Below are 27,623 nucleotides of genomic sequence, written 5' to 3' on the forward strand. Positions count from 1 at the left end.
CATGTGCATGGAAATCCTGGAGCCTCTCCTAATTGGTCTGGGAGTGAGAAGGGAAAATATCCCTTCAGGAGCCCTCCCCAAAGCAGGAATCAGAAGCAGGCTGCAAAACCAGCTTCAGAACCCAGAGCCAACACTTTCAGTTCATGCTTGGATGATAAAAGGCAAACTCATAGAAGGAGAGAGTAGGATGGTGTTTATCAAAGGCTCAGGGATGGGGGTGGATGGAGAAAAGAGAGATGTTGATTAAAACGTACAACGTTCAGCCAGGCAGAGGGTCAAAGCTTTAGTGATCTATTGTACAGCATGATGAGTATAATTAATCATAGCATTGTGTATTTCAAAATTGCTTAAAGATTGGGTTTTAAATATTCTTATCACAAAAATTCGTAAGTACATAAGGTGATAGATATGTTAATTTACTTGATTTTATCATTCTACTATGTAAACACATACCAAAACATCACATTATACCTCATTAATATATGCAATCATTATTTGTTAGTTAAAGATAAAATTAAAGAACAGAATTACTGTATTACCAAGACTCTTCATGGCACTCAGGATGGCATTGCCAGAGGAGTGAGGAGACCACAGGCAACAACAATTTGGGAGTCAAAAGTGAATCAGAAAAACCAGGTCAATGTTAAGAAATTTAGACTATATTAACCAATTTTATTTTGCTCATATTTTTCTTTTTATATTCACCCAAGTACTATATTATAAAAATTTTTACCTAATTAAATGTAAAGCCCCTTCAAATAAGTTAAAAATAAAATTCTAAAGAAAGCAGGATGCCGTAGTTTTCCATTGCAATGTTAGTTCTTCCTTAGTGAGACATAAAATAAAGGTGCATTTGGGATTAGGTTGAGTTAAAGGCCCCCAGTCTAATCTCCTGCTTCAGTCGCAGTGCCCAGGAAAATGAGCCAGAGACAGGCAGAATGCTGAGCCCCACTGAGTTTGTAGTCAAAGTCCCCACCTTGCTTTGGGGCACGTTCCTCTTCCTTCCCTCTTGAATGAAAAACCGCTTCCCTCAGACATCAAGCGCTGCTGCATTCCTGGCCCAGATCAGTTCTCAGGAAGTCTTGTTCTTTTCTTCTTTTTGGGGACAAGTGACCTAGAAGGCTCACTTTGGAGATCATGCCTTCCGGGTGGAGGGGGTGTTGTATTTTAACAGTGGGAAAGGAAGGGCCCTCCCAAAGTGGGATTTCGGGCACTGGTCATTGGAACAGACAAGGGAGAGGGTTCTCACCCTCCACTCCTTGAAGTCTAGCCATGTGGGTGGGAGGCTGGAGCAGCCAGTGAGGACACTCAGCACAATGTGGGCAACCGGACAAGATGGATTTGATTTTATAAAGAATCTGCCTTCCTTCCTTCATGTTCCAAGCAAATGTTCCAGGTATTTAAGCCACATGCTGGGGAGGTAAGAGATAAGCCTCATGCTGGGGAGATAGGAAGATGGGACACAAATCTGGAAACTAACCATCAACAGAAGAACAGATAAATAAATTATGGCATAGTCATAAAATAAAATATGATACAACTAAGAAGATGAATGAGCCAAAATATGTGCAACAAATGCATGAGTGTTACAGAGACAGTGTGGAGCCGAAGAATCCCGACACAAAATCAGAGTGCATGATTTTGTTTACAGGAAGAGCAAAAACTGGGGAAACTAAAGGATGTTATTTTTAAGTTGAATTGTGGTTTCTCTGGGTTCGGGGACTAAGTATTGATGAGAAAGGGGAGAAGGGACATCTGGGGTGCTGGAAGGGATTCTGTTTCTGGATCTGGAAGTTGGTTTATGAAAATACGGGTGCCTGTAGTTTACGAAACTTCATCAAAATGAACACAGGATGCATGCACCTTCTGCAGTATGGGTGCTGTCAAGAAGTTTGTTAAAAGGAAGATCTTTCCTGTGGATCATATGAGGCAAAAAAAGGAAGATCCTTCCGTTTGGGTTGCAGAGATGGGGAAGAAACCCGAACAGGCTGGCTACAGGATCTGAAGTAGGAGACTACATTAATTTTTTAGCTTCCACTTTTATCAGCCTGCTCAAAGCAATGCCCCAAACAAATTATATATTCTATGTCCCTGCAACTTCATGAAATAGGGATCCGCACATAAAAACGTGTTCCCCTGAGAGCTCCAGGAAATGGGTTTCACACACATCCATCAAGACTGCAAAAGGGGCTAGGCGTGGTGGCTCATACCTATAATTCCAGCACTTTGGGAGGCCAAGGCAGGTGGATCACCTGAGGCCAGGAGCTAGAGACCAGCCTGGCCATCTCCACTCAAAATACAAAAATTACCCAGGCTTGTAATTTTTGCCTATAATCCCAACTCGGGAGGCTGAGGCAGGAGAAATGCTTGAACCTGGGAGGCGGAAGTGGCAGTGAGCCAAGATGGCGCCACTGCACTCCAGCCTGGGCAACAGAGAGAGACTCCATCTCAAAAAAAAAAAAAAGCAAAAGGTCTCCACTTCCTTATTAAAGGAAGATTTGAAAGCGTGCACACACACATACTCACACACACTCAATAGCCTCTAACGGTCATAATTTGTAGCCTGGGCTGAACCACAGCACTATTTCAGTCATTCCATCTGCCCATTTTGTGGCCTGCAAGCTCTACCCAGCCAGAATTCACCCTATGAGCCCCACTGAGCAGTAAGCAGTTATTTACTCCATCAATACTGACTGAACACCTGCCTCCATCCAGGGCCTGTGCTAGGTGTTTAATCTGGCAGTAATCATAGGAGGCAGGGAACACGATCCCCATTTTTACAGATGAAAAAGCTGAGATTCAGGGACATCAGAGCACTTATCCAAGGTTACAACCGGGTGGCAAACAGGGGAGCTGGAGTTCACCCCTATGCACAATTCCTTGCTAGAAATTGTAGCCTTGATTTTCCAGTTATCTAATATTGCATAATGAGGCACCCCAAAACAGTGGCATAAAACCGGAGCAATGATTTGCTCATGGATCTGGGGGTTAACTGGGTTCCACTGGGCAGTTCTTGCTCAGGGACTCACATGTGTTTCCAGAGACATGCAGTGTCTGTGGCCCTCTCCAGAGATTCCTCGCTGGGAGTCCAGGCATCCCCGAGCATCTCTGTCTGGTCTCCCCACATGGGGACCTCGGGGTGTCAGAACTTCTCACAAGGGGCAGAAGTCTGCAAGAAACCAGCAGAAGCCTAGAAAGTCATGCAGTGTCACTTCTGCCACATTGTGTTCATCGAGGCGGCCAAAATGGCCCACCCCAGCTCAGAAGGAGGGGACCTGGATCCCACCTCTTGATGGGAGGAGTAACAAAGAATTTGCAAATGTTTAAAACCACCACAACTGATAAGTTTGTCACAGAGGATATTGACCACGATGACTTTCTTCACATTTCCACTGTCTTCCTTCACTTCTGACGTGCACTTTAATGCCATATTTCCTACTTCTGAGTTTGGCCATGTCACTTGCTCTGGCCTGTGGGATGTTAGCCCAATGATGTGTTTCCCCTCTGCCATCACCATGGGGAAAATGTGCCTGGACCATGCCACTGGTCTGAAGGGGAGTGTCTCAGTTCATTTTCTGTTGCTTATAACAGAATATCTGAAACAGGGTAATTTATAAGAAGTGAAATTTATGTCTTACAGTTCTGGAGGCTGGGAAGTCAGGGGTCACGTCTGGTGAAATCCTTCTTGCCAGTGGGGACTCTCTGAAGAGTCTCGAGACCGTACAGGACATTACGTGGTGAGGGAGCTGAGCATGCTGGCTCAGGCCTCTCTTCCTCTGCTTTTAAAGCCACCAGTTCCACTTCTACAATAACCCATCAATTCATTAATTCATCAACCCATGAATGAGCTCATCTATTTGTAAAGAGAAGAGCCCCAATCACCTCTTAAAGGCCCCACCTCTCAATACTGCCACATTGGGGATTGAGTATCCAACACATGAAATTTGGGGGATACATTCAAACCATAGCAGGGAGGGAAAGGAGATAGGAGACTGGAGGGGCAGGGCCCAGACAGCCTGAATTAGCAGATTCTCAGTCACACCGCAGGTCCATGAGCATAAATCAGTTAAGTTGCCGAGTTTTGAGATAGCTTGTGACTCAGTGTTTTTGTGGCTGTAAGTAATTTGGACACTGCCACTCAAAAAAGACATTGGAATCCAACTTCAGAGAAAATATTGGGAGATATGAGAAACCTTATAACTAATCATATGTCACAGAGTTATTCAAGATGAAGAAAATATAAACAGGAGACAATTTTAGATACCGGCCAAACTGGTCAGTGACATCTCAGAAAGTTTTTCAAGGTTCTGTGCCTATGCACCCCACCAAATGGACTTCTCCAAAGAGACTCCCACCAAAGCTATAACCAAGTCCTGCCCAGGGCTGTCTGCCTTGAACAACTCATTCATTCAGCTCATTGTGATGCTTCATTCCCAGGGCATGTTTGATGTGCATGTGTGTGCAAGTGTGTATTGAGCTTTATGTGTTGTGTGGGTATGAAAATGGGAGAGCATCTCTGAATGATTCTTTGTAATAAAGAAAAATGGAAATTCATCGTACACTGGTCAGTCATCTTGAACTCTGATACCGGCTCTTTAAAATAAAAAGGAAATAAATTTTATTTTCTTTTTACTAAATTTTCTTTGGAAAAATTATTGCCTCTACATTCTTGGTTCATTTATTCCACCCCATTTCTTATGGGGCCTCCCCTTACCACCACCCCAATTTTATCCCCAAGAGACAATGGGAAGTAATCAATGAGAAGAGGCTGGAATCAGACATAGAGAGCTTTCAAGCTTGAAGGAATGTGAGAGGACACCTCATCCAACCCACCTGCTTCCCTGAGAGGCAGGGCTTGAACCAAGAGAGGGCAAGTCGTCTCCTGGTGACCACACAGTGAGGCTAAGAACCAGCTTGAAGTAGAGCTCAGGCCTCTTTCAAGAGCTTCCCTGGAAAACTGGTGAAGCCAAACAAAGCACAGCAACCATGGCTTTGCGTCATTCAGTTTTTCTTCTCTGGATTTCAGTTCATTCATCTCTAAAATGCATGCCCTGGATTAAATGAGTTTCAAAGCCCTGTCTAGCTCTTTGATTTTTTTTTTCTTTTTTTTTTTTTTTAAAGTAATTTAAAGAGGAGGGCAGGAACACTAAATCTCTCTCAACAAGACACCTGGAACCAAGCAGACCCATTTCCAAACCTCAGCTCCACCATGACCTTGTGCTGTTATGCAAGTCACTTAACTTTTCTTCCCCTAAGTGACCCAGGAGGCAGAGAAAGTACCTACTGTGTCCACACATAATTCAAAGGCACCAAGGGATTTTTTTCCAACATAATTTGCTATATGGCAGTTATATTTATTAGAGACATACCTTCCTGAATACCTCATGTAAATCCCAGCTCAATTAAGTCCAGGCCAAACTTTCCATAGTAACAACACAAAGCATGGTGGGTTTCCCTTTTACCAGCTGAGAACAGCCCCATCTTGGACAAGTTTCAGCAAAGCTCACAGACCAGTCTATCTTAATGCCTTTGAAATTATGAGATTCCCAACTCTCTTTAATCTCTTGGTATTCTATTTCATATTTGGGTTGTAAAGTGAGACTTTATTTTTATTTTATATTAAACTATTTCAGAATCACATAATTCGAATTTACATAAAAATAACCACAGTTGTGTATAATAATGTTGAAAAATACACATCAAACTAGTCATTGTGGAGAAACACCCAGAACTTGATTCATCTATCTTGCACTTGATTTATGGTTTAGCATAGTTTTACTTTTTAAGTTTTTAATTACATGGGTTGGAAGTAGGGGGAAGCACCACCACCTTTCTAAGGCCAAAACCTCAGCAGGTTTTCACCCTCCCCATGGAAATAGAGCTAATTTCAGAAGTAGTAGTGACAAGAAATAAGATAATACATGTTAAGCCCTGAACGCCTTTTATTGTTTTCACTGAGCTAACTTTCCTTTTCTTCGTTAACTTTTAAATACTGATCTGTTTTTAGGATTATAAATATCCAAGGGAAACAGAGACCATCTGGACTCATCCCTACATTGTGGAGGGGTACCCCAAGAACCTTTGGAGAGGCAAGGATGGCATTGCGGATCTGGGCACCACATTCTCTTATCCTCCAAACCACTTCCCATGGCACAACACCACAAGCCCACCCAAGCACACCATCCCCTATCCACATATGTGTGGCCTTGGGATAACTTTAGACTTGGAATACAAAGTGGCACCACTGGGAAATGCAAATGGTGGCTTTCCTTCTTCCCTGGGCCGTTTCTCCCTTTGAGTCTGTTTAAGGACCTATTAGGCTGTGGCTTGGACAGACACTGAGATGAAGCCCTCAATTCCATGGAACAGGGTTTGTTTCTAGGTCCTTGTTCACTGTCCCTTCATTGATGTCATAGAGCCACCTCCATCTTGATGTTCACCATCAGGGTTTGGAGGAGTCTGGGGTTACACATTTCAAGATGGGGAGAAACCCTAAATCTTTCTGGCAACTCCAGCCATTTTCCACCCAACCTTCTTTTCCAGAATAAAATAGGGCCAGCATGGAGTCCACCCCATAGCAGGTGGTTCCAGGTCTCAGAACATGTAAGGATGACCACCAGAGTTCTGGCTTCAGTCTACAAAGCCTGGCCCCAGTCTCCAGCCTTCTGCCACTGACCCCCTTTCTCCATCTTCACTGGTCTTGTTCTGTTCCTGGAATTCATCATGCTCTGTGAGCCACAGGGCATTTGCACATGCTGTTTCCTCTGCCTGGAATGGTCTCATCTCTGCCCTATCTCAGGGACCTCTCACTCATTCCTCTGATCTTGTTCCTCAGGAAGTCTGTCCTAAGCCCCTACAAGTCTATGAAGAGTCCCTCAGCTTTCCCTCCTGAGCCCTCACTGTGTGTGTAGCTAGGCACTACACTGGGAGTTCCCTGAGGATGGGAGGTGTATTAATCCATTCTCACGCTGCTAGAAAGAACTACCTGGGACTCAGTAGTTTAAAAAGGAAAGAGGTTGAATTGACTCACAGTTCCGCAGGGCTAGCAAGCCCTCAGGAAACAAAACAATGGCAGAAGGGACAGCAAACATGTCTTTCTTCACATGGCAGCATGAAGGAGAAGAATGAGAGCCAAGTGAAGGGGGAAGTCCCTTATAAAACCATCAGATCTCACGAGAACTTACTCACTATCATGAAGATAGCATGGGGAACCCATCCCCATGATTCGGTTACCTCTCACAAGGTCCCTCCCACCACATGTGGGGATTATGGGAACTACAATTCAAGATGATATTTGGGTGGGGACACAGCCAAACCATGTCAGGAGGTGTCCATTTTGCTCAGTCTTTCATCCCTTACTCTCAGCACAGGGCCAAGAAGGTACATTAGGTAGTAGTTGCTTGGTAATTACCACAGAATGAACGAATAAAGGAATGCTTATGGGCTCAAAACATCAATGTGTTTTCCCTTTTCCTCATGCAAAGAGCAGAATTCCAAAAAAAGGGGATGGCCAAAGCAGGAGGTACTGTCCCTGGACTGCCTTCCCAACTCCAGACTTCTCAAGCTCCCCGAAGACCCTTCTGAATCCCACCCATAACTGCACTCTGGAGGCACCCCTGTAAAGGCCTGATGTTTTTCTGTCATCTCAAGACTTCAGAGGAGACCCCACACCAGGTCCTGCCCACAGTAGGCTCCAGTCCTGCTTTGCAGGCCTCGGGGGCTCCAGTGAGAAACTTGCCCAGCTGAAAAGCTATGGAGTCCCTTTGCCTAAAAACTATGCTTAGTACCTGGGGACGGGATCAGTCATCCACAGCCTCAGCATCACGCAATATGCCCAGGTAACAAACCTGCACATCTGAATCTAAAATAAAAGTTGAATTTTTTTTTTCCAAAAAAGAAAAAACTTGCTTCAGCTTTGCTCCTTTCTTTATTGATGAGGAGAAAAAGAAAGCACGGGCTCTACTCCCTGCCAGCTGAGATCCCCACCAATACGAGCAGTTCTCCAGGAACAAGCATGAAATCCTGCAGAAAAACTCACCTTTGTCCCACTTCATCTCCTCAGGCTACAAAACAACAGCAAAGGCGCTTTGAGACAGGGCACTTTCTGATTAGTCCTTTAAGGGAAAACCTTTCCTCAGCAGGAAATGATGTTCCAGAGGCTGCTGGACAGAAACATAGAAACAACTATAATCCAACTGCCCCTGAGTAAGCCACGCAGTCCCTCAACACAGCATGTTCCTCAGTTTCTCATGCCCCCCCATCTCTGTGGCCACTCCAGGATACCCCACCAAGAGCCTGCGGAAACACCTCCCAGGGCCCCTTTCCAGCCCGTTCCAGATCTCATCCTGGGCTTTGGGAGCCTTCAGCTGTTTCCAAGAGTTAACTAAACATCAGTTTAATTACACTGCTGGGCTGTATAAATATTATGCTCTACAAAATGGTACCAAGCAGATATTTTTAGGAGGTCACAGATGTTTCTTGTGATTAGCCTAGCTACAGGTCTGGAAGAATTTTTTTTTTTTTTCCTTCAAAGAAAAATCAGTGAGGATTCTCAGCTGTCATTTGGGGATAGTTCCCGACATGGTTAAGCGCTGTGCTTGTTAACGGCACACCTGGGAGACTTCGTTTTTGTCTCCTCTGCCCTGTGGCTGTCAGCTTCCCTCTGAAACCCAGCAAGTGGGGCCCAAAGTCCAGGATCATGGAGCAGGTGAACCAGTGACCCAGACGCCAAATCCCAGCAAGGGTTGTTTATCTACCTCTGGACTTGCCCTGTCTCTTGATTCAGCCACAAACATTTATAAAGCACCAGCTGTGTGCAAGACACCACACTGTAGCTGCCACTGTAAACTTGGATAAGACACTAACTAATATTAAGTGACAAAATGAGACTTCCGTTCCCACAGGTATACAAGAGGGCTCACAGCAACACTATTTAAAATCACCCTAAACTGGAAACAATCAAATACAATGGAACACTGCTCAGCAATAAAACAAATGAACAGTAACTGTGCACAACAGTGTGGATGAATCTCAGACACTGAATTCTGAGTGGAAGGCTCCAGACACAGCGGAGTGTGCACTGCACGGTCCCATTTATATAAAGCACAAAAGTAGGCAAAACTAAAGTCTATGGCGTTAGAGTCAAAATAGTGGTTATCCTGGAGGCAATAGTAACTAGAACGGCGTGTGAGTGAGGATTCCTGGGGCGGCAGTCACACCCTATTTCAAGAACCAGATGTTGTGTTGGTTACACGGGTGTGTTCCATCTGGGAAAGTTTGTGAGCTGCACACTTAGAATGTGTAGACTTATTCCTATGTATGTTATTCTTCAATTTAAAAAATGCATTTAAAAATAAGTAAATTGGCCAGGTGCGGTGTCTCACACCTGTAATCCCAGCACTTTGGGAGGCGAGGTGGGTGGCTCACCTGAGGTCAGGAGTTCGGGACCACCCTGGCCAACATGGCAAAACCCAGTGTCTACTAAAAATACAAAAATTAGCTGGGTGTGGTGGTGCACACCTGTAGTTCTTTAGAAGGCTGAGGCAAGAGAATCGCTTGAACCCGGGAGGTGGAGGTGGCAGTGAGTCAAGATCGTGCCACTGCATTCCAGCCTGGGTGACAGAACAAGACTCCATCTCAAAATAAAATGAAAATTAATAAAATAATAAAGTAAATAAAAGCAACTTGCCCAATGGGGCAAGATCCAGCCCCAAGCAGTCTACTTCCAGAGTTCGAGTTCTAACTGCCATGTCCTGGTGCCCCTTCAAATGCAAGCGCTGCTGGAGATCGCCAGTACTCAGCACGTGCTCTGATCCTTCTCTGGACCTCATCAACAGAGTCTGCGGCACCTGACTTCCAACTGCTGGAGAGCTTTCTCTCAAATGCCCAGACCCCACTCTGCTTGCATGAGAGGCAGACCAAAGAAGCCAGGGAACCAAAAACCCCTGTCCCAGGAGCAGCCCTGTATTTGTGAGAGTTCTCTTAGAGGGACAAAACTATATATATTTTTAGGAGTTTACTAAGTATTAACTTACATGATTACAAGGTCCCACAAGCTGCAAAGCAAGGAGAGCCAGTCCGAGTCCCAAAACTGAAGAACTTGGAGTAAGATGTTTGAGGGCAGGAAGCATCCAACACGGGAGAAAGATGTAGGCTGGGAGGCTAGGCCCATCTTGCCTTTTCATGTTTTTCTGTCTCCTTTATATTTGCTGGAAGCTGATTAGATTTTGCTCACCAGATTAAGAGTGGATCTGCCTTCCCCAGCCCACTGACTCAAATGTTAATCTCTTTTAGCAACACCCTCACAGATACACCCAGGATTAATTTTTTTGTATATATACTTTAAGTTCTAGGGTGCATGTGCACAACGTGCAGGTTTGTTACATATGTATACATGTGCCATGTTGGTGTGCTGCACCCATTAACTTGTCATTTACATTAGGTATATCTCCTCATGCTATCCCTCCCCTCTCCCCCCACCCTACAACAGGCCCCGGTGTGTGATGTTCCCCTTCCTGTGTCCAAGTGTTCTCATTGTTCAGTTCCCACCTATGAGTGAGAACATTCGGTGTTTGGTTTTCTGTTCTTACGATAGTTTGCTGAGAATGATGGTTTCCAGCTGCATCCATGTCCCTACAAATGACATGAACTCATCCTTTTACATGGTTGCATAGTATTCCATGGTGTATATGTGCCACATTTTCTTAATCCATTCTGTCATTGATGGACATTTGGGTTGGTTCCAAGTCTTTGCTATTGTGAATAGTGTCACAATAAACATACATGTGCATGTGTCTTTATAGCAGCATGATTTATAATCCTTTGGGTATATACCCAGTAATGGGATGGCTGGGTCAAGTGGTATTTCTAGTTCTAGGTCCTCAAGGAATTGCCACACTGTCTTCCATGATGGTTGAACTAGCTTACAGTCTCACCATCAGTGTAAAAGTGTTCCTATTTCCCCACATCCTCTCCAGCACCTGTTGTTTCCTGACTTTTTAATGATCGCCATTCTAACTGGTGTTAGATGGTATCTCATTGTGGTTTTGATTTGCATTACTCTGATGGCCAGTGATGCTGAGCATTTTTTCACGTGTCTGTTGGCTGCATAAATGTCTTCTTTTGAGAAGTGTCTGTTCATATCCTTCGACCACTTTTGGATGGGGTTGTTTTTTTCTTGTAAATTTGTTTGAGTTCTTTGTAGGTTCTGAATATTAGCCCTTTGTCAGATGAGTAGATTGCAAAAATTTTCTCCCATTCTGTAGGTTGCCTGTTCACTCTGATGGTAGTTTCTTTTGGTGTGCAGAAGCTCTTTAGTTTAATTAGATCCCATTTGTCAATTTTGGCTTTTGGTGCCATTGCTTTTGTGTTTTAGACATGAAGTCTTTGCCCATGCCTATGTCCTGAGTGGTATTGCTTAGGTTTCCTTCTACGGTTTTTATGGTTTTAGATCTAACATTTGAGTCTCTAATCCACCTTGAATTAATTTTTGTATAAGGTATAAGGAAGGGATCCAGTTTCAGCTTTCTACTTGTGGCTAGCCAGTTTCCCCAGCACCATTTATTAAATAGGGAATCCTTTCCCCATTTCTTGTTTTTGTCAGGTTTGTCAAAGATCAGATGGTTGTAGATCTGTGATATTATTTCTGAGGGCTCTGTTCTGTTCCATTGGTCTATATCTCTGTTTTGGTACCAGTATCATGCTGTTTTGGCTACTGTAGCCTTGTAGTATAGTTTGAAGTCAGGTAGTGTGATGCCTCCAGCTTTGTTCTTTTTGCTTAGGATTGTCTTGGCAATGCAGGTTCTTTTTTGGTTCCATATGAACTTTAAAGTAGTTTTTTCCAGTTCTGTGAAGAAAGTCATTGGTAGTTTAATGGGGATAGTGTTGAATCTATAAATTACCTTGGGCAGTATGGCCATTTTCACGTTATTGATTCTTCCTATCCATGAGCATGGAATGTTCTTCCATTTGTTTGTGTCCTCTTTTATTTCATTGAGCAGTGGTTTGTAGTTCTCACAAAGGTCCTTTGAAGAGGTCCTTCACATCTCTTGTAAATTGGATTCCTAGGTATTTTATTCTCTTTGAAGCAATTATGAATGGGAGTTCACTCATTGTTTGTCTCTCTGTCTGTTATTGGTGTATAGGAATGCTTGTGATTTTTGCACATTGATTTTATATCCTGAGACTTTGCTGAAGCTGCTTATCAGCTTCAGGAGATTTTGGGCTGAGATGATGGGGTTTTCTGAATATACAATCATGTCATCTGCAAACAGGGACAATTTGACTTCCTCTTTTCCTAACTGAATACCTTTTATTTCTTTCTTCTGCCTGATTGCCCTAGCCAGAACTTCCAACACTATGTTAAATAGGAGTGGTGAGAGAGGGCATCCCTGTCTTGTGCCTTTTCATGTGTCTGTTGGCTGCATAAGTTTTCAAAGGGAATGCTTCCAGTTTCTGCCCATTCAGTATGATATTGGCTGTGGGTTTGTCATAAATAGCTCTTATTATTTTGAGATATGTTCCATCAATACCAAATTTATTGAGAGTTTTTAGCATGAAGGGCTGTTGAATTTTGTCAAAGGCCTTTTCTGCATCTATTGAGATAATCATGTGCATTTTGTCTTTGGTTCTGTTTATATGCTGGATTATGTTTATTGATTTGCGTATGTTGAACCAGCCTTGCATCCCAGGGATGAAGCCAACTTTATCATGGTGGATAAGCTTTTTGATTTGCTGCTGGATTCAGTTTGCCAGTATTTTATTGAGGATTTTTGCATTGATGTTCATCAGGAATATTGATCTAAAATTCTCTTTTTTGTTGTTGTGTCTCTGCCAGGTTTTGGTATCAGGATGATGTTGGCCTCATAAAATGAGTTAGGGAGGATTCCCTCTTTTTCTATTGATTGGAATAGTTTCAGAAGGAATGGTACCAGCTCCTTCTTGTACCTCTGGTAGAATTCAGCTGTGAATCCGTCTGGTCCTGGACTTTTTTTGCGGTAGGCTATTAATGATTGCCTCAATTTCAGAGCCTATTATTAGTCTATTCAGGGATTCAACTTCTTCCTGGTTTAGTCTTGGGAGAGTGTATGTGTCCAGGAATTTACAGGATTAATACTTTGTATCCCTCAATCCAATCAAGTTGACACTCAGTATTTACCATCACAAGCACTCAACCAAACACTGATGGGATTTAGTTTAAAAACTCTGCAACTCCCTCTTTCCTTGGGCTGGATAACACTGAGTGGTGTTCTGCCCTGTCTCCCTGAACTGCTCTGTGGGGTTGAGCCCCTCAAAAATGACGTGCTCAATAATATGCCCTGTATCACCTTCCTTTCCCTCCCTGTCCCACTGCCCCACTCTCCAAGGGGTATTTCCTGGAATCACCTCACAAATCCACAGCTGGCAGTTGCATATTTGCCCCAGGGCCTGCCACTGGAGCGTGAGGTTCAGGAAGCCCCTTCTCAGAGAGGCCTTCCCTGGCCACCCAGGTCCCTTTAGCCACATTCTTTTCCTTTCTCAAGTGTCTTCTCTGGTTATTTGTTTGCTGTCTATGGCTTGTTTCCCCACAACCCACCCACAACCCTCATCTGGAAAGACAAGCTGCAGGAGAAGAGAAACCTCAGCTTGCTTGCCACCAGCTCCTCAAACCAGGAGTGATTTCCAAAATGTTTCATAACCATATGGCAAAGGAAAAAAATCCATCAGAATGGGTCACTGAAAAACTGGAATGGTGTTTGACCAATCAGAACCAATCCTGGCTTCATATATCCCAGCTTACTATCAGCCCTGCCAAAAGTAATTCACTCCTAAAACATCATCAGTGCTCAAAAAATATTTTTTAGACAAATAGGTTAATTGCTCAGTCAGTCAGTGAACAGATGAAACTAGCAATTCATGACTAAAAATCCAAGATCTTCCCTAACTTAAAACCTAAATAAAAACCTTGCCATCTTTGGTGGTGCTGTCCTGGTTCTTGTGCCAAAACACACGTGAACAGATCCACCCATGGGAGCTGAGACAGTCCTACTTCCCTGTTTCTTGTTTGGAGAATGGAAAAAATCACCTGCAAAATCGTGAGGTCCCTAAGAGTTGCCCTAGGATCCAGAATCTCAGTCTGGTCTCCATGCAGCCAGGCTCACCTCACTGAGACTCCCACAGGGGCCGTGAGCCATTTGCTCCATCCTTCCTAGGGCACAGTGTGCATCAAACCCTGTTCAGAGACAAAAGAGGTGGGATCTCTGGGAGAGCTCTTTTAGCCCAACCTCTGCCAGTAACCCCTTCTAGTAGCCTTGCCTAGACGTGCCTTTAATCTCTGAACCTCAGATTCCCGCTGTCAGGATTATCTTCCAGTGGTCATCTTCTTGGGTGGAGGGAAAGGGCTCCATTCACCATTGCATCCCAATGCTTAGCACAGAGCCTGGCACATAGAAGATGCACAATCAACAGCTAAATGAATGAACTGTTCAACCAATGAAATGATAACATTTCAATTCTAGATGGCATTAGGTTCTTACAGTGCCTAGGTCTTGTGCTCAGTGAGAGCTTCCCATGTACCACCCACTGACTGAGCGATGCAGGTCCCTTGGAAGGTGTGAAGCAGGTTGCAAACAGAGAATGAAGGGCTACTTTCCAGGGATGTCCAGCATATAAGCTGACACACTCTCACCTCCGAGCTGTCCCTGGAAGGAGCCCTTCACTTCAGCACCAGGTGTCCATGGTCATCACCTGGGCCTGATTTCCCTCCTCCCACCCTTTGGCAGAGAAACAGAAAGACAGGTAAGTATCGGTTTTATGGGTTTTATTAACACCTACATAAAACCGGCGGGGGGTCGGGGGGTGACAGTTTCCCAGAAAAGAGTTTCCTTAACCTCTAACAGAAAAGTGATACAAATCCTTCATCAGAGTAGGTTTTCTGTCTCCTTCAAGCAATGAATGGAATATTCCTGGTTGTAGATAAACTCAAGATTCTTGTTAGGAGACCTAGGACCCCACTGTGAGCCTTCCACTCTCCTATCCCAATTTCTGATGGTGGCAGAAAGAACTAATTTTGTAGTTCTCTCTGTTGAGTCCCAATTTAGAGCTAGGACTCTGTCCCAGATCAGGCAACTCTTAGTGTCCCAGAGGGAAAGAACCTCATGCCTGTCACGGTCTGGGGCCCCTCACATCATAACACTCTCTGCCGGGCCATGGGCAGATAGAAGCCTGCAAGGACAGGAGAGTCAGAAGAAGCGATGGGCTCAGGCACTCCAACCCGCACCTTCTCCTGTCCCGTCAGTATCCCAGCTTAGCTCCTGGCTCCTGGAATACTGAAGACTGGCAGGACTGCTTGCTCACACAATGAGGAAGAATAAATCCTGCCTCCAAGGAAGAGGGGTTCATGTTGCATCCTTCAATTGTAAAGTTGCCCCTTGTGAGATTTTTCCTACAGAGCATGGCCAAATGTGAGAAAAGTTTCAGTTGGGCAAGTCAAGTCAACCTCTTACTCTTCAGGAGGGCATTACTTGAAGGAGAGATCTATGTTCAAATCACAAGGTGGAGAATCACATCTGGGGTTGGCTTCCATCCCTGTGAAAAGATAAAAAACCACAAAGGGAGGTAGGGCATGTACAACATGTACAGTGATGCTTGTGTGCACATATCTGCAAGAAAACACAAGAAGCTGGTAGCTGTATGTGTCTTTGGGGAAGAAAATTGGGGAAAGCAGTCAGGAGAAGTATAAAGAACTGATTTTTCTCTGTATACCCTTTTCTATTATTTTGATTTTTTTTCCACGTGCATTTTTTCTAATTTCAGGCTTTTGTCTATTCATTCAACAAATATTTTGAGAATCTAGTGTAGGTGCCAGGGATTGAGAGAACGAAGCAAAGTGAAAGCAGGCAACAGGCAAGGGTCCTGACTGATCTCTGCCCTCAAGACTCACAGGTCTTGAGAGGTCAGAGGGAGCCATGTCACCTGTCATCCAAACTGCGCCTCTTCTGAAGAAGGAGATTCCACTAACTGAGCATCAAGACTGCAGGGCAAACTGGGAATGTCTTAGACAAGCCAGGGCATTTGTGTGGCCCAAATAGAACCACACCCATACAAAGGCGGAACACAGAGCTGGGAAAAAACCACACCCATACAAAGGCAGAACACAAATTGTGGGAGAGAAAGACAACAGCTCAATCAAGGCAGTTTCCTGGAGGATGACCTTGAGGACACGCATGGAATGTAGATGGTGGAGGCGGGGGAGTTGGTAGGATTGTGGCCTCCAAGAAAATCCTACACCTCAGTCTTCAGGACTGTGGCTAGGATGAGATGTCACACCCATGAATACATTATTTGTCTTAGTGTGGGCTCTATCACAAAGTATCATAGACAGGCGGCTTAAACAACAGACTTATTTCTCATCATAGGAAGCTGGCAAGTCCAAGATCAGGGTGCCAGTCTGGTGAAGGCCCTCTTCCTGGCGTACAGATGGCCACCTACTTGCTACATCCTCATATGGCAGAGAGAGTAAGAAAGCGGACAGGGGATGGAGAGAGAGAGGAGAGAGAGAGAACGAGCGCTCTGGTCTCTTCCTCTTATAAAAACACTGATATGGTTTGGTTCTGTGTCCTCACCAAATCTCATGTCAAACTGGAATCCCCAGTGTTGGAGGTGGGGACAGGTGGGAGGTGATTGGGTCATGGGAGTGGCTCCTTCATGAATGGCTTAGCGCCATCCCCTTGGTGCTGTTCTTTTGATGGGGATCTCACAAGATCTGGTTGTTTTAAGTGTGTAAAACCTCCCCTGCCCAAGTCTTGCTCCTTCTTTGGCCATGTGAAGTGCTACTCCCCCTTTACCTTCTGCCATGATTGTAAGTTTCCTGAGACCTCCTCAGAAGCGGAGCAGATGCCAGCATCATGCTTCCTAGACAGCCTGCAGAACCATGAGCCAATTAAACCTCTTTCTTTATAAATTACCCAGTCTCAGGTGTTTCATATAGCAATGTGACAACAGACTAATACAGACGCTAATCTTGTCATGGGGGAATCACTTTTGTGACTTCATCTAACCCAAATTACTTCCCAAAGGCGCCACCTCCAAATACCATCACATTGGGGTTCAAGGCTTTGGCATATGAATCTGGGGTGACACATTCACTCCACAGCATTACCTTACATGGCAGAAGGAATTTTGCAGACATAATTAAGGTTATTAATTCATTCACATTAAAATAGGGAGCTTACCATGAATTATCTGAGTGGCCCAGTATAATCACATGAGTCCTTTCATGAAGAGGCAGAAGATGAAGACAGAAGAATTCAAAGAGATTCAAAGCCTGAGAAAGGCTCAACACACCGTTGCTGGCTTTGCGGATGGAGGAGCCATGTGGCCAGTCTCAAGTTGCTGAGAGCATTCTGGGCTGATAGCAAACAGTCCTATCACCACAGGAAGGTGAATTCTGCTACAACCTGAATGAGCTTGGAGAAGATTCTCCCCTCAAGCCCCCAGAGAAGAGCCCAGAGTGGCCAACACCTTGAGGTCAGCCATGGGAGCTGAGACTACAGCCCAGACTACCTGGAATTCTGGCTTCCAGAAGCTGCGAGTTAATGAATGGGTGTTGTTTCAAGCCGCTTAATGTGTGGTAATCTGTTACACAGCCATAGAACACTGACAGGCGAAGAGTAAGACCATGTATGGTAGGAAGCCATGGTCATGAGCCCAAATACCCACAGGGGCCCTGCAAGACTGGCCCAGCCCAAGGAAATTGCAGCCACCAACTCTCAGCCTCAGAGCCAGGGAGGCCAAGCGGGAAGGAGTGGGGCCTGGGTCTATCTGGAGAACCCACTCGCTCCACACCCGCAGCTGTTGCCTGGCAGGAATACAGTTTCAGTGTATCCAGATGACCCAATTTTTAAAGAGAATACAGAAATCCAGTTTTTTATATACATTGTCCTAATTCAAACTTTACTAACACTGTGTTGGTCCACCTTGTATAGACCAAACAAAACACAGATGTGTGTTTTGAGACACATGTGACCTTCCAGGGCACCGGTCGAGTAGAGGAGAAAAAGCAGGAAAGTCCCCAGAGGCGGTGGGGAGCCAGTCTAAGTGCCTGCCCCTTCCTCTCAGCCAGTGGAGAAGAGACTCACATGCATGGGAAGCCGACTTCCAGCCAGGAGCTCTGTCGGGCTGCCCGAGTGAGGGCTCCCCAGCAATCCACTGTCAAGAGGGCTCCTGGTCCCATTTAAAGATGAAGAAGCTTGGGCAAGAGGCGGTTCAGTACCCACCTGTGGTTAGACAGGTGTAAAATGGTGATGCTGGGCTCAAACTTCCGCTTCTGATTCCAGAATCAGAGTCCTTCCAGCAGCTTCCCGTGGCATCCAGCATCGAGCGTTTTCTTGAGATTGAAAGGGGTTTGCGGTCACGTTTCTGAGGCCTGGGCTTCCCACTCCTTACTTGTTGACCACCTTTCTCTCCCTACTCCAGGCTCCTGCACCCCCATCTCTCCAGCCCCTGCCCCATGGCTGCCCTTCCCCACAGCCCTTCCTCACCCCCTGCATCCCAGCCTCTCCGATTCCATTCTCACTGCTTGCTTGTAGCTCAGGCTCTCACTTTCCCAGTTCCAAATTCTTGAGGAAGGAATTGAGTTAGTTCAGGTCACTTTTTTTGTCCCAAGTCAGAATAGGTCCTAGGTCAGATGCCAGCCCAGGCATGAGCCTGCATGACCCCTCTGCCCACTCTCCTGCCTCTAAGCGACCTCTATCTCAGGACCAAACAGCAGAGGCTACGATTAACACATGGTATGAGCAAGTATCCCAGGTAGTAGGGGCTTAGGTGAGCCATTTCTCTTAAAAAGTAATGTGGCACGGCCGGGCATGACGGCTCAAGCCTGTAATCCCAGTACCTTGGGAAGCTGAGGCGGGCGGATCACCTGAGGTCAGGAGTTCAAGACCAGCTTGGCCAACATGGTGAAATCGCGTCTCTACTAAAAATACAAAAATGAGCTGGGTTTGGTGGCAGGCGCCTGTAATCCCAGTTACTAGGGAGGCTGAGGCAGGAGAATTGCTTGAACCTGGGAGGTGGAGGTTGCAGTTAGCAGAGGTCACGCCATTGCACTCCAGCCTGGGGCACAACAGCGAGACTTTGTCACAAAAAAACTAAAGAAGAAGAGAAAAGGAATGTGGCACAATGGCACCCCAAACACCTGCCGGCCCCATGTCTGACACTCAAACATGGTTGAATGGGAGTGGCCTGGGCCAGTGGAGCTGAGTGCTCACAACAGAGCTCAGAATCCACTGGAAGCCTCTGAGACATTCACAGGCTGGGGGCACTGACAGGAACAAGATGCAGATCACCCCTTTAATGACGCACGTGAGAGAAGAAGCCAGGATGTGCACTAGGTCCATGCCCATCCCCTTAGCAATGTCTAACCCTGGAGTAAAGCACTCTCAGGACAAATGGTCTCTTCCTTTCCCACAGAGAGGATGATATTTGGTAAGCAACAAGTTCTCACTCTGCCTTTGTCTAATATGAAATGGAGGAAGGCCTCTGCAGAACTATCCAAATCAGTCAGGAGCTGAACACTAAACCAAGACGAGGTGAGAGGGCTCATCTTGCTGAGAGAAGGGGAGAGTTGAGGATCCTTCCTCTTCAGGAACACAGCCACACAAAAGCCTTATTTCTAAGGGAGGGTGGCAGGTTCTTAAAAACAACGCAATTAGCTTATATGACACATAATAAACTGCATGTGTTTATATGCAGTGCACAAGATGATGCTTTGACCTGGGAAAACATCACCACAATTAAGATAATGAATATACCCACCACCCCCAAGTTTCCTCATGACATTTGTCATAATCCTTCCCCATTTCCCCATGCTCTTGTTTCTTGGCAACCACTAATCTTTTTTTGTGTGTGTGTGTGTCACTACAGTTTACATTTTCCAGTATTTAATATAAATCGAATCGTATGGTATGTGTTCAGTCTTCTCTGGCTTCTTTCACTCAGCATAATTATTTTGTCATTTATCGACATTGTTGTTTGTGTGTACGCCAATCATTTCTTCCTTTTCGTGGTTAAGTAATATTCCATGGTATGACACCGCACCATTTGTCCACCCATTCACCTGTTGATGAACATGTGGCTTGTTTCCAGTTTAGGACTACTCCCAACACAGCTGCCATGAACAGTCACATGCATGCGAGTGTTTATTTTATACATTTACATATGCTTTCTTATCTCTTGACAAGATACCCAAGAACAGAATGGCGGGATCATTTGGTAGGCATGTATTTGAGCACGGCAGTTGTGATGAAACTGCCACCCAGGTTTCAGAGCGTCCACACTGTGCAGGTGTTTGAGCATGGCAGTTGTGATGAAACATTCCTCTAGGTTTCGGCGTGTCCGCGCTGTGTATATTTAGCCCACAAGCTAAAAGTACACACAAACCACATGTGAGCCAAGAACACACACACGCTCACCCACAAGGAGTTGCATCAGCTGCATCGGACTTCATTCTGTTCTCCCAGACAACATGTGAAGGGAGCTTCCGGAGGGGAAATCTCCCAGGCTGCCCTCTGATTTTGTAAAATGTTCAACACACAAGCTCCTGACAGCATGGATACTTTAGAGATGGCTCACACAGGGCTGTGGAATCTGGCTCTGGGAGATCCTTTAACTAATGGCACCATCTCATTGGCCTAGAATAGAATAGTTAGAGTCAATACTGAGGGCTTTGGCATGAAGTGAAGCAGAGCTGGAATTCTCTAAGGGTGGTGCCATCAGCGTCACCTGGGAACTTGTTAGAAATGTGCATTCTTTCCAGCCCAGATCTCCTGAGTAGAAGCTCTGAGATGGAGCCCATCAATCCAGACTTTAACCAACCTTCCAGGCGATTCTGATGCATGCTCCAGTTAAGAACCACTGGCCTAGAACACCTCCCAAGCCCTTCAAGTATCCTGGAACTGAAACCATCAGAAGTTATAATACACCAAGAGCACCATCCCCTCTGTTGCCTGGGTTCCACCCACAGACCTGGGGTGCCCAATTTGCTTAGCTCCCCGCAATCTCATAGTAAACTTTCCTCATGGAATCAAGTTACCATGCGGAATGCACACCTGCGCAATGATGGTTATCACTTCTTTCTCCAAAACATTAAACTTTTTTTAAAAAAGGGGAAAATGTCTCAAGAACACCATCATTGGAGTATTTAATTCCAATGATCATAATCACCCATCTCTCTACATGTGGCTCTCACCCTGGCATAAATGGAGCATAAAGAGCATAAATGAAGCTAAAAAAAAAAAAAAAGAAAGAAAGAAAGAAAAAGACAAAGATTCTAATTGATGCACTGCAACACTTTTTACTGCTTCAGAACCCTCCCTGAAAATTTACCCATCTGCAGGAAAATCAATTAAACTTGAATAGGAAGAATTTGAGTAAAAATATTGGATACTTTTTACTTTAATCTTCAGATTAAGCATGATTTCCACTCGACATTATCATCGAAGAGAAGTTCTTCCTTGGTATTTTTGCATGCTTAAAATTTAGCCCAGTCTTTGAAAACCCTTTCCAGCTTCTGGCTAAGCAGAACCTTGCCACTCACTTTGAACTTGCCAGCAAGGAAAGCCTTCTGTGGGTTCATTTTGCCCAAAACCAGCTCCATAAAGACGGGCTCCGGGATTGTAAAGACAGTGTCTGCTGGGAGCCTGGCAGGTCCCGGATACATGTCCCCAGAACCATTCTTCAGATCAATGGTCCACTGCAGAATGATCTTCCCATCTTTGGTGATGTCCAGCTGAAAGATGGCATTGACTTTCTTGACCAATTGAGCTCCTACTTCCCTGATGTGAAGCCTAATGTCCTCAAACACCGAGAAGCTCTCGAGTTCTGACAGCTCTAGAGGATGTGGCATGGCAGGTTCTGGAACTGAACCCAGAACCTCGAATTGGCCAGCCAGAGGTCCATCCTCTGCTTTGATCTTGGGTTGATGGCCACTTCTCTTCCACATCTTCCTGTGCTAGTCCCCGGACCTTGCCATCTGGTCCATGAGCAGCTGTGACCAGATTAATACCCACAGGTCAGATTGTGACGTCAAAGGTAAGGCCAAGTGGAGACTGAAGCTGGTGTGTGTGCTAGCATCTTATTGGCCAAACAAATGCTAACGTGTGACATCAGATAAGGGCTCAGACAGGCCATTGTGAGGCAGATCCACACACACACCCCCCTCCCAAACCAATCAGGGATGTTGGTCCTGCAAGCCCAAAAGGTCTGCCCGCTGCAATGGGGATAAGGGAAACTGGCCCCAGAAGCTTCTTTGGTGACATGAACTCTGTCTTTCCAATGCAGACATCTCCTCGGTGAAACCCTAAGTGAGACAGAAGTTATTCTTATTCCTCTAAAAGTGGGTAATACTTAAGTCCCATTAAGTGGGTAATACTTAAGTTAAGGTAATACTACAGATCCTGACACTGAATTTGGCTTTATCTGGCTGCTGGTAGAAAGGGAAATGCTTTTAGGCCAGAGTAATCAATTGGAGAAGGAATCAGCCCAGGGACCTGCATCAGAAACTTTCCAGAAGCACAGTGAGACACACACAGAGAGAGTAAATGTCCCTAAGATCAGAAGATGCTGCCAGTCTCCTCTGATAATTACACATAATAGTATAGCCCTTACGCTGGGCCAAGGTGCAGAGTTCTAAGTACTGCACATTTAACTCTCATTACAACCCCCTATGATAGGTAACTTTTTTTTTTTTTTTGAGACAAGGTCTCGCTCGGTCACCCAGGCTGCATGACAGTGGTGCGATCTCTGCTCACTGCAGCCTCCGCCTCCTGGGTTCATTTGATCCTCCCACCTCAGTCTCCCAAGTAGCTGGGAATACAGGCAAGCGCCACCACACCTTGCTAATTTTTGTACTTTTTGTAGAAATGGGGTTTCACCATGTTGCCCAGGTTGGTCTCAAACTCCTGGGCTGAAGTGATCCACCTGCCTCGGCCTCCCAGATAGGTATTCTTTTTATCCCCATTTTACAAATAAGGAAACTGAGGAGAGAAATGAAGTAACTTGCCCAATGTCATACAGTTAGCAAGTAGTGTAGCCAGATTTGAAGAGAGGCAGAATGACTCCAAAGTCCACCTGTTTATTTCTTTACCTTTTATTCTGAAATAATTTCAGCCTTATAAAAAGTTTGCAAAAATAGTACCTGTTTAACCTGCTCCCAGCTTTCCCAAAAACTAACATCTTCTATAACCACAATACAGTGATCTAATCTGAGAAATTCACATTGGTTCATGACTACTAAGTAATCTACAGACCATATGAGGCCATATCCATCTGGTTTCAGGTCTCCCTAGTGCCTCGCAGTCTGGGACGGCTCTTCGGTCTTTGTCCATCGTTACCTTGACACTTGAATACTGGCCAGTTATTCTCCAAAATGTCCCTTCTTTGAAGACTGCCTGATGCTTTCTCCTGGTTAGGTGGAGGTTATGCCTTTGGGACAAGAATACCACAAAGGTGACCTGTGCTTTTCCCACCGTGCCATAGCAGAGGTTCATGATGTTACGTCCCATTTCTGCCGATGTCGTCCTTGATCACTTGGCTAAAGCGACTCCTTCAGGCTTCTGTACTGCGGAGTTGCTGTTTTTCCCTTTGTGATTAACATCTTTGGGGGAGGAGCCTCGAGACCTTGCAAATGGCCTGTTTTGCATCATCCTCTGGCCCACTTCTGTCGCATCCATCCATGGCCCACCCCTGCAGCAATCAGTGTGATGTAGGCCTAGCAGTCGTTTTCTATGTTTCTTACTCCCTTGAGGTTTAATAACTGGAATTCTGCTCTAAGGGAAAGCACCCTCTTCTCTCCCGTTTCTTTATTTGTTCAATCATTTATTTATCTCAGCATGAATTTGTGGGTATTTGTTTATTCTGCGGGTCATCATCTATTATTATCATTGTTTATTTTCTTGCTAAATTGTCTCAGATTTGGCCATAGGGAGCTTCATCAAGTTGGAGCCTGTATCTTTCCTACACCAAACTGCTCTTACGTGTAAGCAAAGTTCCATTATATGGAGTTGCTGGAAACTTTGTCCTTTCTGGGAATGATGCAGAAGAATGAAAAAGGCTTCAAAGTACATTTGCAAAGATGGATGAGCTGGTGTTATCAATGTCGAGCAGTTAAACAAAGCCCTGTCTTCCAAAACCATGTTCTTGCCATGAGGTCACCAGGTATGGACAACATCAGCACAGCGATTTTAAAATGAGGAGGGCAAGAGTTCCCTAGCAAGTTCACTATAAGCAGCCAACAGAGAACTGAGCCCCACCACTGCCCATATCTCATTTTCCTCAAGGACAGCGTTGTCCCCTCTAAATTACTCAGGCAGGTCCCCAATGGGGCTTTCATTCTCCTGCCACAGTGTGTCAGAGGGGAACGCAGTTCCACAGCTCATACATAAGAATCCAAAACACACCAGGACTCGAGGGAGCACTTCCCCAATGACATTGTTTAGAATTGTCTGCCAATAGAAATCATAAAAGTAGACACAATGTCTAGTCAGTTTTATTATTTAAATTCTCAACCGGTACCGCTGCCTTGTTATCTGCACCGTGGCAGGCTGCTTCTCCTACCTTGACTGCCACGCCATGGGTATCTTGAAAACACGCCGCCTCTAAGTGGACACAATCTTCCTCTGCCTTGTTGAGATTCTTTCCCCTTTGGTTGCCATTCAGACCCAAGAATCTGGTCCTGGCAGATTTGTAGCTTTTCGTTTCTGAATTCTTCAAATGCTTTAAAGGAATGTGAGAGGCATAGAGATCTGTTCCCTAAAAAATACAAATAAATTAAAATTTAAAAATAAAAAATTGCAAAGCCATTTTATTAAGTAGGCTGCTTTTAGCTTCAAGTAACAACCACTACCATAAAAATTAATGATGGTTCAATTCAGTGGTCCCAGAGTGGGGTCCCCAAGCCTGTGGCATCAACTCCACCTAGGGATTCTTTGGAAATGCACATTCTCAGGCCCCACACCAGATGTGCTGAATCAAAAACTCTGGGGATGGGACCCTGCTGTATTCATCAGGATTCTCCAAAGAAAAAAGAACCAATATGACATAGAGAGAGAGAGAGATAAAAGGAGTTATTATAGGAACTGGGTCACATGGTTCTGGAGGTCAAGAAGTCCCACATGCAAACGAGGGACACAGCCAGGGGGTGTAATTCATTCCAGGTCCGAAGGCCTGGACTGGAGGATGATGGGGGTTGGCATAAGTCCTGAAGACCAGGAGCCCAGATGTCCAAAGGCAGGAGAAAATCCACATATCAGGCCTGTAGAGAGGGTGAGTTCCACCTTCCCTGACTTTTTATCCTATGAAGACCCTCAGTAGATGGGATGATGCCTCCCACATTGGGGAGGGCCATCTGCCTTACTCGTTCACCAATTCAAATGTGGTCCCCTCTTTCTAGAAATACTTCCATGGACACTCTCTGAAATAATGTTTTACCCCTGGTCTGGGGATCCCATGGCCCAGTCAAGTTGACACATAAAGTGAACCATCATGCCAGCAATCAGAGTTATAACAAGCCCTCCAAGGTCTGAATATTGGGTTTTTCAGTGTCTTGGAGAGGTCAGCCAAGATCTCTGTGCTGTGTCCACTCTTGCATTCTACCGTCCTCAGTGTGTTGCCTTTGGTCCCCAGCTTGTCACTTCACATCTGCTGGGCTGCCATGGCTCCTTCCATCACATCCTCACAAGACAGCATCCTAAGCCAAAGGGACAAAAAAAGGCCTCTCCTTGGACCTATCGCTTACCAGAAAGAAAAGGTACCAAGGCCTCCACTGGTCTCATTGGCAAGGACTGAATCACATGCCCATCAAGATTCACACCCCTGGGCAGGGCTCCCCATCCCTTGGACAGAATTGGAGTTGGGGTAACAGGAAAGAAAAGGGTGTTACACAGCGACAAATGCCCACCACAGGTACCCACAGCCTCTTCCCTTGCTCCTTGGAAGGCCACAAGGAGAAACCCCATCATTTTAGAGAGCTTTGGTGTCATTACATTTCAATAATCAAAGGTCATTTCCCCTTTTGCCAACCTCCTCATTGGCAACAAAATGTGCCTGGGGGCTTTCTTTCTGAAAGTTTACAGATCCATCTCCCACCTGCCAACCCAGCACCTGGGCAGTTGTATTCACTCACAGGTGTCGGGCTGGCAGATGGGTCTAACAGAATGGGGGAAGGGGATTAAGAAGTGTCACCCAGCCCCATCCCCTGAATGGGAACAAATCTATGTTACCAAGTTTACCCTTGCCCTGGGGCCTCAGACAAGGTGCCTGCACCTGGCTGTCAGATTCAGTGAGGGGAGAAGGAAAGGACTTTCACCTTTTACTTTATGTATTCTGCTTTTGTTTGTAATGAGCATGCACTCACTCTGTGGTTTTTTAATTGAATACAATTTTTCCAAAAGTTTTAGGCACATTTTGCAAAGTTGAAAGATTTCTACAGTGAACACTCAAATATTCACCAATATCTTATCGTTGCATTATATTGCACTTGTTTGAAGCTCTCCATCTTATTTTTATCTTATTTTTCTGTTTCAAAGTAAATTAAAGGTATCAGTAGACCCCAAACACTTGAGCATGCAAAGCATTTACTACAGTTCAATATTTGTTTAGTTTTTAATATAAAATTTACACACAAAGCAATGCACAAATCTTAAGTGTACATTTGCTGAGAGTGGACCAATGCACACACCTGAATATAGCACATTTTAGTACTAAGTATCTGAACGCCATGTGGCCCACAGCCCCCAGTTGCCTTGAGCATGGAGTCATCTGCAGTGTGTGGAGAAGCATGAACAAGCAGGAGGTGGGGTTTCTTCTTCACTCATCAGGTGGAAGGCTGCTTCCTGGCAGCATGGGGCTGTCACCATGAGTCCCTGGAGAAAGGCTTGAAAGTGTCTCTGTCAAAGACCCAAAGACCAGAGGCATAAACCAGGATCTCCACATGGAGAAGACATCACACCTTCTGCGCATCGACAAAGATGGGAAATCAACTTTTATGAACACTTCTGAAGGCTAAAATCTTTGTTCTGTGGGCCATCTGGTTTCCAGTAGGACCATCACCCACTTCCCTGGCCCCTGCTGAGTCCAGCCACATTTTTAACAATGCTGGGGTCTGGCCTGGGTCCCAGAAATACTCACAGGATTGATGGTTCAATTGTGGGTTGGTAAGTACCAATCATGCCCAACATAATGAGCTGGAGCCTGCATGGGATACAGAGAAGGGCAGACACATGATCCCTGCTCCCAGAAACTCAGAACATGGGCAAGAGAAGATGCACACAAGTTTAAAAATCCAACTATGAGAAGAGATGATAATAACTGCTTAGGGAAGAAGACAGTGAGGTAGCATGTCAGGATCCCCATTCTGCACACTCAACAGCCAGCAGCCTCCTGTCTGAAACTTACATCATTTCCTGGAATCTTTTTTGTACGCCCCAGACAGAGAACCTGAGATATGAATTCAAAGTAGTTTATTTGTGAGATGAAGTTGGGGGAATGCAGAAATGAGATGGAGAAGGGAAACCAGCCAATAGAGGGTGTGTACTCAAGAAGTTACCCTGGGCCACTGGAGTTTAATCTTGCAGGAAAACTCTAGGAAACTC

At 45.1% G+C, this 27,623-nt stretch overlaps 1 protein-coding gene and 1 long non-coding RNA gene across 3 annotated transcripts; one reads left to right on the top strand and one right to left on the bottom strand.

Moving 5' to 3' along the window:
- The first annotated feature begins 1,237 nt into the window (after nucleotides 1–1,237).
- On the top strand, nucleotides 1,238–26,420 carry SCP2D1-AS1 (SCP2D1 antisense RNA 1). 2 transcript variants are annotated; one of them, XR_006689785.2, is made up of 3 exons: nucleotides 1,238–1,420; nucleotides 6,008–6,089; nucleotides 25,657–26,420. It is a non-coding gene; the product is annotated as an SCP2D1 antisense RNA 1 (long non-coding RNA). The 2 variants fall into 2 exon arrangements; XR_012419102.1 differs by having other exon boundaries at nucleotides 1,238–1,396.
- SCP2D1 (SCP2 sterol binding domain containing 1) lies at nucleotides 21,414–22,008 on the bottom strand. Its single transcript, XM_005568244.4, has one exon. The coding sequence runs from the start codon at nucleotides 21,974–21,976 to the stop codon at nucleotides 21,506–21,508; it is 471 nt and encodes a 156-aa protein (XP_005568301.1). The 5' UTR covers nucleotides 21,977–22,008; the 3' UTR covers nucleotides 21,414–21,505.
- Nucleotides 26,421–27,623: the final 1,203 nt, after the last annotated feature.

Source organism: Macaca fascicularis, chromosome 10 (genome assembly GCF_037993035.2).
Source record: "Macaca fascicularis isolate 582-1 chromosome 10, T2T-MFA8v1.1".
Classification (NCBI taxonomy): domain Eukaryota; kingdom Metazoa; phylum Chordata; class Mammalia; order Primates; family Cercopithecidae; genus Macaca; species Macaca fascicularis.